Source organism: Tachypleus tridentatus, chromosome 12 (genome assembly GCF_004210375.1).
Source record: "Tachypleus tridentatus isolate NWPU-2018 chromosome 12, ASM421037v1, whole genome shotgun sequence".
Taxonomy (NCBI): domain Eukaryota; kingdom Metazoa; phylum Arthropoda; class Merostomata; order Xiphosura; family Limulidae; genus Tachypleus; species Tachypleus tridentatus.
The window spans coordinates 67733870-67746866 of record NC_134836.1 but is presented as its reverse complement, the minus strand read 5'-3'; the positions used below and the strand labels follow the sequence as shown (position 1 = coordinate 67746866).

General features: G+C 33.1%; 1 protein-coding gene across 9 annotated transcripts in view; it reads left to right on the top strand.

Moving 5' to 3' along the window:
- The window catches only part of LOC143233469 (cell adhesion molecule Dscam1-like), a 134570-nt gene that overhangs the window by 70280 nt on the left and 51293 nt on the right, over nt 1-12997 (top strand). For all 9 annotated transcript variants that reach the window (XR_013018184.1, XM_076469729.1, XM_076469727.1 and 6 more), the window contains exons 6-10: nt 2443-2712; nt 6488-6895; nt 11028-11189; nt 12092-12376; nt 12703-12822. Coding sequence is in view for 8 of the 9 variants with exons in the window: in XM_076469729.1 (XP_076325844.1) it covers nt 2443-2712; nt 6488-6895; nt 11028-11189; nt 12092-12376; nt 12703-12822 (1245 nt within the window). In the remaining variant the exon portion in view is untranslated. The remainder of the gene's footprint in view (nt 1-2442; nt 2713-6487; nt 6896-11027; nt 11190-12091; nt 12377-12702; nt 12823-12997) is intronic.

The following is a 12997-nucleotide window of genomic DNA, read 5'->3' as shown; positions in this document are numbered from 1 at the left end:
ATATTGTTAAGGAATATTAAATTTTGAAACGCCTTTAAAAGTTTTAATTAATTCTATATAGTTTTAAAATTTATTTTTAATATCATGCGACAATAAATTATATAAATAAAACTATAAGGCTTCCAAGTTTTTGTCTTCCTAGCTTAATTATCGTAAATTTTAATATCCATGAACATCAAAATTAAAATGTGAACAAATTGCACAACAACATGTAGCAGCTTAACTGTTCTATATTCAAAGATGAATATTGACAACTTCTTGGGACGTGTGTTGTTGTTCTTTTCTTTTCAAACAATTATATAAGTATTGGTAAAGCCATTCAGTGACTCAGCGGTATGCCTGCGGACTTACAACGCAAAAACCAGGTTTCGATACCCGTGGTGGACAGAGCACAGATAGTCCGTGTTTGTTTACTTTTTTAGGCTCTGGTACGTTTCTGAAGGATTTTAGTTATTTATTATTGATTTAGACAAATATATTTTTGTACATAATTTCATAAACATAATTTGTTCGAAAAGCAATAAATTATTAATCAAATACGATGTTACAATATATAAGTTATGTATTGTAGGTCATAGAAACACATAATTATTAATATGTTCATGAGTTATGCATGTGTATGATCTTCATTTTACAAATATTTGAAATAAAACATGAGATTTTAATTCTATCACTTTGAAGAAAAGAAAACTATAAACCACATTACCCTTAATGGAGTCGCTTCTTTGTGGCCGTACAACTGAGCTCACTTTCTGTATTGGTTTCTTGTTCATTGATTTATTTTCTTAGTATAAATTACTAATCATTTGAAATTATTTTCAACTCTCTTCCTTAACGGCCCAGCACTGTCAACTGGGTTAAGGCGTTCCACTCGTAATCTGCGGGTCGCGGGTTCGAATCCACGTCGCACCGAACATGCTCGCCCTTTCAGCCGTGGGGGCGTTATAATGTGACGGTCAATCCCACTATTCGTTGGTAAAAGAGTAGCCCAAGAGTTAGCGGTGCGTGGTGATGAGTAGCTGCTTTCCCTCTTGTCTTACACTGCTAAATTAGAGACGGCTAGCGCAGATAGTCCTCGTGTAGCTTTGTGCGAAATTCAAAAACAAATTTTTCATTAATTCTAACTTTTGGTGCAAAGGTTTGTGAAACAAGTTTCTGTTATTTATTTTATATCCTCGCTTCTTATATAAATGAATATGTACACAGGTTAGGGTTAGTACCAATGGTTGAAGATATCGCTATTCGTAATTAACGTGTACTAGATAGATAGGTTGAAGCCCTCTTCTTGTCCAGCCTTTACAGTTCCAAGTGCTTAATCTCATTGTCTTATCATATGATTACACACACACACATGCATATATGTAACTACATACCAGCACCTAGTACGTAATATAATACATATATGTAACTACATACCAAAACCTAGTACATAATATAATACATATATGTAACTACATACCAAAACCTAGTACATAATATAATACATATATGTAACTACATACCAAAACCTAGTACATAATATAATACATATAGGTAACTACATACCAGCACCTTGTACATAATATAATACATATATGTAACTACATACCAGCACCTAGTACATAATATAATACATATATGTAACTACATACCAGCACCTAGTACATAATATAATACATATATGTAACTACATACCAGCACCTAGTACATAATATAATACATATATGTAACTACATACCAGCACCTAGTACATAATATAATACATATATGTAACTACATACCAGCATCTAGTACATAATATAATACATATATGTAACTACATACCAGCATCTAGTACATAATATAATACATATATGTAACTACATACCAGCATCTAGTACATAATGTAATACATATATGTAATTACATACCAGCACCTAGTACATAATATAATACATATATGTAACTACATACCAGCATCTAGTACATAATGTAATACATATATGTAATTACATACCAGCACCTAGTACATAATATAACGGAATCTCTTGGCCTTGAAGATATTTCTCATATCATTAAATAATTAAGGAAAAAGTGAACAAAATGTGTAAATATCAGGGGATTCTCCCCTCCTCTATTGTATGAAGATCATCTAAACTATAAACGTGATCCTTAGTTCAACATTTAGAATTGTGGGTTTGAAGTTCCATGGTTCACAGTCCATTAACGTTGAAAAAAAATCGCCTTCCGGAACTTGGAGCTGTGAGTGCGTAATAACAATGATGGTCAAATCTAACTATTCGTTCTGATAACAATAGCTCAGGAGTTGGCGTTTGATACTGTTGACTAGTTTCCCACTTTCTAGTTTGTCAATTCAAAATTAGGAACGGCTGGCGCAAATAGCCCTGCCTGAAACCAGCAATTAAACAAAAGCTCTCAGGATTACCATAACATGTATTTAACAAATTATTCTTCATCCCCTAGTGGCACTCAAAGTAGCTGTACATCCTATATATCAAAAAGTCAATTCAGGGAATCCAGCTGTGATAAACTGCTCTGCACAGGGATACCCTATACACTCGGTAAGCTGGTGGAAAGACAAACGCCCTCTAAAGGCTGATGGAAGAATTATGTTTCCGAGTCCAGAGAGCCTATACATCCATCCAACGAGACGGGAAGACGGTGGTATGTACCAGTGCATTGTAAAAAACAATGAAGAGTCAGTTCAAGGTACCGCAAGACTTATCATTTCGGGTGGGTATATTAGATGTTATGACTTTTCTTTGTACTGTTTTATTGTTTAAAGTGTAGTATTTTGTTCTATGATTATCAACTAGATGACGTATAAAATATTTCAAGTAAAGAGGTATCTTTTATCACCTCAGAGTATTCATTGCATCTGCAGGTTTCGTAGTATTATAAATCAGTGTAAAAACCCATAAGAAATGATGGAATACCAAAGCCTAACAAACATGAATACTTTAATATACCTTTGCAGCTTTATTGCCCTTAAACAACCATAAAAAAAGTAAAGGGCCTTCCAGCTTAAGGAAACCAAAGCCTATCATGACCAATATTTCCTTTGCCAAAAGAGTGCTAACGTGCTACACATTACAACATACGATGACCATGTGATTGTACAGACGTCTTTTCCTTCTCCTGAGTAAAAGTCGTCCTTTTTTCCTACATGTAACAGGTACAGTCACTCTGTTTTAATAGAGGTTTTTTTCATTATAATTTCAAAGTATAGATTTGCACCAATTTTTTACTTATTTTTTACGAGAATCTTCCGGCTTTCTTATCCGGACTCTACCTAACTCGACGTCATAATGACGTAGATGATGTAGTGTCACGTTCACAATATCAGGCATGATATGTTCCTAAGAGGTCCGGCATGGCCAAACGTGTTAAGGCGTTCGACTCCTAATCTGAGGGTCGCGGTTTCGAATCCCGGTCGCACCAAACATGCTCGCCCTTTCAGCCGTGGGGGTCGTTATAATGTTACGGTCAATCCCACTATTCGTTGGTAAAAGAGTAGCCCAAGAGTTGGCGGTGGGTGGTGATGAGTAGCTGCCTTCCCTCTAGTCTTACACTGCTAAATTAGGGACGGCTAGCACAGATAGCTCTCGAGTAGCTTTGCGCGAAATTCAAAAAACAAACAGACATGTTCCTAGGATCTCCCTTTTTGAACAACTTTCATGCAGCAGGAAGAGTTCCGAAACATAGGAGATATTTACGCCTATGTTAACAACTAAATTAAATTAAAACGGAATCAGGCGATTATAGGAGTATCATGGGAGAAAAAGATGAATTAAGTTCGTGTAACTCAAAAAATTCGGAGAAATCGAACGAGATCGAATGACTGACCGACCAACACTTGTTTTGTTACATATATTATCGATTACCAGCTGAAACAGAGGAACTACTTCAAGCTTAACGTTTTTCTATATACTTGCTTACTTGGTGAGAAAAACTAAGTAATTTCATTAGTGAATAATAATTGAATCATTTCCTGAATTCCTTTATAATTATTTATCGATAAATGAAATATGTAAAACATTTATACATATATATTATTCTATACTAGTTTCTATATCTAGTCGGAAATTACTCTTATAAATTTACTTTTTATGAAGACCAGTTAATACAGTTTTCACAAAATGAAATAAGTAAACTGAGCCGTGTGCATTAGAATGGTTATTTCCAACTAAAAAAAAAGATACACAAAACTGTAAAACAGAATTGAGCTGAGAATGGTTGCAGCCACTTTACTTTTTCTATCACTTTCAAACTTATGCTCTTAAAACACGTGTTATACTTATTCTTACAAATAAAATTTGTGATATATTTTACTGGTTATATTTTACCTAATTTAAATTGGATAATTTTAATGAATAAGTTGTTCTTTATTTCAGACTTTTAGTAATTTTAAAACCAATTAGTGACAGTTGTACACTTTTTTACTTACTTAAGTATGTTATTAAAACTGAACTTTTGAAATGACTCCTTATTCTTACAAAACAGTTTAATATCAATTCATGTCCTGTTCTTAATTATACATAAAATAAGTTGTTTGTCGTACCCTTTATATAGATAGCATGTCATAACCCCGCTGATCTAATAAGTGCTGGTGTTGAGTTGTTTGTCGTACCCTTTATATAGATAGCATGTCATAACCCCGCTGATTTAATCAGTGCTGGTGTTGAGTTGTTTGTCGTACCCTTTATATAGATAACATGTCATAACCCCGCTGATCTAACCAGTCCTGGTGTTGAGTTGTTTGTCGTACCCTTTATATAGATAGCATGTCATAACCCCGCTGATCTAATCAGTGCTGGTGTTGAGTTGTTTGTCGTACCCTTTATATAGATAGCATGTCATAACCCCGCTGATTTAATCAGTGCTGGTGTTGAGTTGTTTGTCGTACCCTCTATATAGATAGCATGTCATAACCCCGCTGATCTAATAAGTGCTGGTGTTGAGTTGTTTGTCGTACCTTTTATATAGATAGCATGTCATAACCCCGCTGATCTAATCAGTGCTGGTGTTGAGTTGTTTGTCGTACACTCTATATAGATAACATGTCATAACCCCGCTGATCTAACCAGTCCTGGTGTTGAGTTGTTTTTATGTCACATATCTATTAAATAATTATCAGCTTCTTCTGTTTGTCTTATTTCCTTAATTGAAGGTTATTTTAGTTTATTTTACTTTACGAAATTCGAATACTCTTTAAGGCGAATCTTCTGAAACCTTAAACTCATCCACATAAGATACGTCATTTAAAAACACTCTTGTGGTTAAAAAGAGTAACATCAGTAACATGAATCTCTTTATTTGTCCTAAGTTCTTAAAATTCTGTAAAGAACATTGTTCAATTGTAATTGGTTTACCTGTACAAGAGCGCACTTTACAGTAGAGTTCAATTCCTTTTGTCATTACTTGTAGTTGTTTAAAATTGACTGGTACTTGTTAAGGTAATTCGTTGTAAATGAACTCATTTCTCAAGTCCTACAGAGAACTTAGAAGTTTAGTAATGATGTATAAATATTAATGTTGGTTGAAAGGACTTTACCTGACCGAACTCGCCCCATACCTCTAACAGCCTTTCAAGCTGTTTCCATCTACCACGAATAAAAACCCAACCTGAATCTGATAGGCTACAATTTTTCTATCCTATATCTATCAGATAATAGTTTCATGTTGTTAGTAAATACTAACCACAATTGTGGATAAGTAATAACAAAAATAATACATGCTTCGATTTCAATTGAACGTCATTAGACTTCTGAAGATAGTAAAATGGAAAGATGTTATGACACTTGAGGTTTATTCTTTAGAATATTTTATTTTAATTCAGATGAAAATATTTATTTTAAAAGGCGCTGAAATTGTTTTTCCAAGTACATTGATTTGGTAGATTTTGTCTGTTTCATCGAACTATGTTATTTGTTTTTTATGTCATGCTGTGATACGTATCATTAAATTTCGTTAAGGAAAGTTATTAAGATATCTAAATACCAAGATATTTCATTATTAACGCTCGCTCTGTGTATACATGTTTATTTTTCTCGTTCGCTGTGTTTTTCTTCGTTCCAATATATTTGCTGTGTACGAAGTTATTTGTCTTTCCAATTGCTCACAGATATAAGTCAATATTTTATCTTGATCTTCAACATTTTTCAAAACTATCTAGACTTTCAATTTAGCATACCTTAATGTTTATGCGTACTAGAAAAGACTGTGGTCGCTTTGGAAATCGTATATTATGTCTTATTTAGTTTTTGATTGTAATTATTTATTAGTACAAAGAATGCAATTTAACAGAGTTAAGTTAAAGCTTCGGTTTTACCTTTAAGTAACAGATGTAGGTACAGTGATTTTATCTAACCTTTATTGGAACATATAAAGTTATTTTCCCTCTTCACATTGCATAACAGTTACTGTATATTACCTAATCACAGTTACTGTATGTTACGTAAAATCCTGCAAACAGTAAAACTAAAAAAGAGGTATTTGATTTTTTTAGCTCAACCTCCTAGGTTGAAATCACATTTCTCCAGTATGGTTGTAGATCCTGGATCCCAAGTTTCTTTGAGCTGCAAAGCAGTAGGAAACCCTTTACCCCAGGTAACATGGTCTACTTATCACGAGCCAATTCAGGATAGTAACAGAATCAGGGTTGGAGATTACGTTAGCAGAGACGGAGCCGTTATCAGCTTTGTAAACTTTACTAGAATTGAAGCTATTGATGGCGGTGTTTACCAGTGTACAGCGACTAATAATAATGGTATTGAAAATCATCAAGCCCAAGTCAGTGTTTTTGGCCCTCCTGTGATTCGTCAAATGAAGAATAAAACCGTGGTTGGAGGAAACACTGTAATGATCAACTGTCCTGTTGGAGGGTACCCTATCAAACAGATTACGTGGGAAAAAGGTAAATTTCCTGTGTTTACGTTATTAATTAACGAGAATATTTGTACTTTATTTTAAAAAACAGTCATTAAATATCAGCATAAATCCCTATATAAAAACACAAGCACGGAGAACAGATTACAAAACTACATTATGTGAAACCATAAACTGTTATCGGAAAATTGAGGAGAGCATTTCGATAAAAAGAGTTAAAGAAAAACAATAGCTGCAATATGAACAATATAGAAACAAAATCATTAAACTTTATGGTGAATGGAAGGTAATATGAAAACGTATGGAGTGTTTGTTTGTTTGGTTTTCGAATTTCGTGCAAAGCTACACGGGGGCTATTTGCGCTATTCGTTCCTCATTTGTCAGTGTAAGACTAGAGGGAAGGCAGCTTAGTCATCATCACCCATCGTCAACTATGGGGCTACTCTTTTGCCAACGAATAGTGGGATTGATCATACATTATAACGTCTTCATGGCTGAAAGAACGAGCATGTTTGGTGTGATGATGATTCGAGCTCCGGACCCTCATAGTATCAAGCGCCCTAAGCACCTAGCCCTGCCTGCAGAGTAAGTATCGACTTTTATTATGTAGAAAGTATCAAACTGTTTGTCTAAATTTTCTTTTTCTTTCCATTTGTAAACTAACAATTTACTTCCGAATATTTGTATAAATATATATAAAATACATCTGCGCATAGCTGTTCTTAATTGTTATCTGATAGACTGAAGGGAAGTATTGAACCAACAGTACTCATAGCAAATAGCCAACTATTGAGCTACTCTTGTTTGATCAAACATTGATATTTGGATATCTTTTTCGTATTGCACCTAAAGTGCTTAGCTCGCTTTTACGGCAATGTACTGTGAACCGTAAACCATCGGCTTCATACCCAGAGTAGGATAATCTCTATGTCTCACCCTGCCCAATTTATTCAGAATATTTACATGTAATGAATGTTTAATATTCAAAACTGTAAACAACAATTATCTTAATGGGAATGGTGTAGACTTTTTAATCTTGACTTAAGCAAAACTAATGTAATGAATAAATCCGCATTCATATTTTGCTAAAATGTTGTGAACTAATTTACACCTACACTTTGAAGTGCATACTTCCACTTCATGTAAAATGGCGGATGTTACATCTTGTCTATTATCAAAAGGTTATTAGCACAATGATGGCAGTGAGTGTAGTCCTAGCATACCTTCACATTGCGACCACTAAATCTTTCGATTTTTTTTTCCTTACCGAAATTATAAAAATTAAAAAATAAACCAACTCCAAATTTGTTTTTAATATAATTGAAAATAGCATATCGTTTAACAAATTATAAGTAATAGCTACTTTCAAATATATAAACAAATATATCAGTAATCAGTATTGCAAAATACTTAGAATTTTTAATAATTAGTCCATCTATATCCAAAAGGAAAATTTGCATATCATGTCAATTCTCTTCTGTTTTGTTATTGTTAGAGATTATTTCTTAATAAGAAAGCACTCCTTAAAAATTAAGTTTATATGTTATTTTGTATGCACGATACTGTAATCTACGGAAAATGCGTTTTTACAAAAAAATTATTTTAGGCGAAATGATATTCAATAGTATTGTAACTATTGTTTGTTTTTGGAATTTCGCGCAAAGCTACACAAGGGCTATTTGAGCTAGCCGTCCCTAATTTAGCAGTGTAAGACTAAAGGGAAGGTAGCTAGTCATCACTGCCCACCGCCAACTCTTGGACTACTCTTTTTACCAACGAATAGTGGGTATTATAACTATAATAATAATTAACTTTAAAGGATCAGTTTTTAAGCACTGATTGAATTTTAAAAAGCTTAATGATATTTACTTTTATTATTGCACTAGAGCTGGGTGTGGCGTAATGGCTAATATATTGTGTTGTAAATTGAATAGTCCAAGATTCGAGACTAACATTTTTGAACACGTTCCGCATTTCCAAGTGCGGTCACGTTTTAAGAACGACAATCGTCCCCGATATTTGGTTCAAAGAGACGTAAAAAGCCCTCATAAACAGTTCCAAATCATGGACAGCTTTACCTGAATCTTAGAAATATCTAATTTACTAGTTTGATCAACGTGCTCATAAAATGTTTGTTTGTTTTTTGAATTTCGCGCAAAGCTACTCGAGGGCTATCTGCGCTAGCCATCCATAAGTTAGCAGTGTAAGACTAGAGGGAAGGCAGCTAGTCATCACCACCCACAGCCATCTCTTGGGCTACTCTTTTACCAACGAATAGTGGGATTGACCGTCACATTATAACGCCCTCACGGTTGAAAGGGCGAGCATGTTTGGCGCGACGGGGATGCGAACCCGCGACCTTCAGATTACGAGTCGCACGCCTTAACCCACCAGGCCATGCCGGGCCCCACAGCTCATACAATATCACTAAAGTTTAAAAGTTAAACTCCTGTTACACTAGTATTATTTACTCTTTTCATTAATACAAAAAATCTCTATCAAAATATAATAAAGTTAACGTAAAGTTTTACCTTAAATCTTATCATTTTCATTTTGCGGCCAATCTTTACTATTCCTGTTACCATATTCCCGCAACCTTTTAAAAAGCGTGAGAAGACAAGTATCATGAACACATCCCTACAAACATAACTGAAAACATAACAAATAATGCTAGCGTTTTAGCTTTACGAGTAGCAAAAATGAATCATTTTAAATAGTATGCTAGAAATATAAGTATTTTTATAAATATACACCCTTACTGACATTGTATATAAAAGTGGATGAAAATATCTTCTTTTATACCATATTTCGAAAACACTGGAAGGTTTGGCCAGTATACACATATGTATTGAACAAAAATGTAAGAAAGATACACTCCAAGTAATCCCTAAACTTTGCAATGTAATTATACAATTTCATGTATATTTAAATGTTATTTTTTCTACTTTCTTACCCTAAGGATCGGTATGGTGTTTAGAAAGTAGTCTACCTTTTTTCTTGTATTGTTGAAATCAATATTTGTAACTCTCAGACCACATCTAGAACATAAATAGACCTCTTCATATTTACACAGACGTGATGCTTGAGAAAGAACTGAAACCTGAAAAGAAAACATGTATATTTATATACAGAAGTTTACCTCAGAATATCTGTTTTCAGATTCGATATCCATTTTGAAGCATGCAGAGTAGAAATACCATTTCCATGAAACAGTCTACCCTGTGAGTTATTACACTATGTTAATATTGCATAAGAATTCTTACTGTATGTTGGGTTTCAAATCAATAACTTTCCTGCTCATATCATTCAACATTCAGAACTATAGAGTTTGGGACATATATAATCGTTAAGAAAAGTTTCTGGTAGTTTTGTCAGTACCACGTGTAAGTATGTAATCGGATTGAAAAACATTTTTTGGAGTCTAAACTTCGAAAACGTATACATGTACATCCTGTATTGATTGATATCTACGATACTTTCTACCAACGTTTTTGAAGAAATCACTATAGAAAAATAAGTAAAGGTGAATAATGAATACAAACGATTCAGTTATTCAACACTGGTGTGTTTTGTAGCTTTACATGTGAAAGCACATTTGAAGCACTTGTTCTTTTTTCTTATTCACAAATTTTTTGAGCAGTAAATAAAACAGGTAACCTTTGTTCCATTAGGTTAACCTACTTGTATATTACCTAGTCAGTGTTTGTTTTCAAAATAATAGTTTTGACAGGACAAAAAAGAAACGTATTGAACATTGGAACCTCACCACGTGAAGCTATTAATTGTAAATACATAAAACCATAAAACAGAACATTATGGTTACTATAGAGTTTGTAGATTTACACTCTTGTAGGAAAGTCTTCCAAAATGTGTACTTTTGAAGTTATACTTTTGTTTGTAACATATTTTTTTTATATTTTTCTTTCTATACAAAGATATTTATAGTATTTTTATGGAGTTTATTTTTCATAAGATCTTGTTCAAACGTAATGATCACTGTTTTCACAGATATTAAGTTGCTTTTTAAACTCTTGTAAAGAGAACAGAATATCTGTGGTGACATTTTTGGCCGTCTGGATTTTCATATTTTGCGCTTAAAACTTCAATAACTAAGCCATTACTTTATTACCAAAGCTGATATAATAACTGCTATTACCTAGATACCAGAGAACTGCCGCTAGGTAGGAGACACCGTTTGTTTCCTAACGGAACACTGATGATCAGCAACATAGGACGACTAGAAGATCAGGGGAATTACTTATGTAAAGCTGAAGGAAAAGATGGAACAATAGCGAAACAAGAATTTTATTTGAAAGTTTTGGGTGTGTAATGTTAATTAGACCTCTTCTTTAAGACTGGATAAAAACTGTCAAAAATTTGACCAAAATTTTATGTAAATGTATTTTAAATTCCAAAATCGCAGTAGATCCAGATCCCTAAAGTTTTTAAACTTTTTTTTTTACGAATATTGGTTGAATTACTGGATTTTAATTCTTACCCCAGTATCAGATAACTTAGGTGGTTTTGGTCTAACTAACACTGGAACTTTTCTATAATTTAGGATTTTATGAAGTTTCGTAATCTTATTTGACCATTGGTTAATTAAAACACCAATTATTCTTGGTTATAAATTAATATTTTCTTCAACCATAGTGTCTATTCTTACTTGAAACATTAATATTATTCTTATTCAACACCTTTTATTAAAAAAGTCACTAATACTGTATACCATTATACACAAAGTGTTAACAAAGTTTCTTCTTTTCTTACACTGAATTAAATTAAAATTGTTTTATTATGTACAAAAACTTATTTTATGTATGTATGCGAACCAAGGTATTTGTCGCAGATACAAGTGCAACTATTTTGTTAAATGTTTTCAGCTTTATATGAAATAAAATACCATTTAGTATTACACTAGAGACAAACATTTGACAAGAATGTATAAAAAATAGATAATTATCGAATTTTGAACATGAACAGAAATGGAAAAGAAACTCACAGAAGTAATATCGGGTAATTCTAATCATTAAAATTATATTCCGGTATTACTCTTTTCATATCCTTTCTTATGATGTGCTTCCTAAGAATGTAAGGTGATCAATGTAAATTATAAATGTAATTATTAGTTATTTTTAACTTGCAAACAAGGCTTCGAAACTTAATTGAAACGAAGTATTAATTTCTATATTTCATTTTTATTGTTTTTTTCGTTGTTTCCCAGTGCCACCCGTAATAACACCATTCTCCTTCCCTGATGCGCCACGAGAGGGAATTCGAGCTAGTGTGACGTGCATTGTTCAAGAAGGTGACCCGCCGATTGAACTCACTTGGTTAAAGAATGGAGCAGCTCTTGAAGCTGACGGAAACCTTTCAGTGGAACACACGAATATGTTTATGTCTTCTTTAGTCTTCGAAAAGCTAAAGCCAGAATACAGCGCTAAGTACACATGCGTAGCATCAAACGAAGCAACAGCTGTGAATCACTCCGCGTCCTTGATCGTGAATTGTATGTTTCAGTTTTCATAGCAAATGATTCATCTCTCCCAATAGACGAAATTATACTTTTAGGTTACATTGAAAAAAAAAATCAATTCTTCCAGAATAAAACCGTACATAATGCAAGGAAACTCTTGACACTGTCATTACAAAATATAACAAGAAAATAATTTTCTCTACATTTGAAATTTATTTCAATCATTTGTTAACTAATAAGAAAGGCAATAGTGTGCTAATGGTCTACGTTTATCATATGTGAAATTCGAGTATTTTATGTATTGTTTATATTTAGTTTAGTATTTCTACAAAATATATTAAAATAATAATTTTGTACAGCACCCCCTCGTTGGAAAATTGAACCAAAAGACACATCTGTTGTCATCGGAAACTCAGTTATTTTGCATTGTCAGGCAGAAGGAAAACCGGAACCTCGTATGATATGGAAAAAATCAACAGGTTAGTATCAGGCAAAGAAAATACTGTTTGAATATTATAAATTTGAGCTTTCAGAAAGTATTTTTCTTGTGTTTTATGGTTACCTTCTAAGTAAAAAAAAACTGAAATCATAATGCAAAAAGATGTAAGAAAGGCAAACCTTCCTTCACCAATTACTCCTGATGAGCTTTTCAAC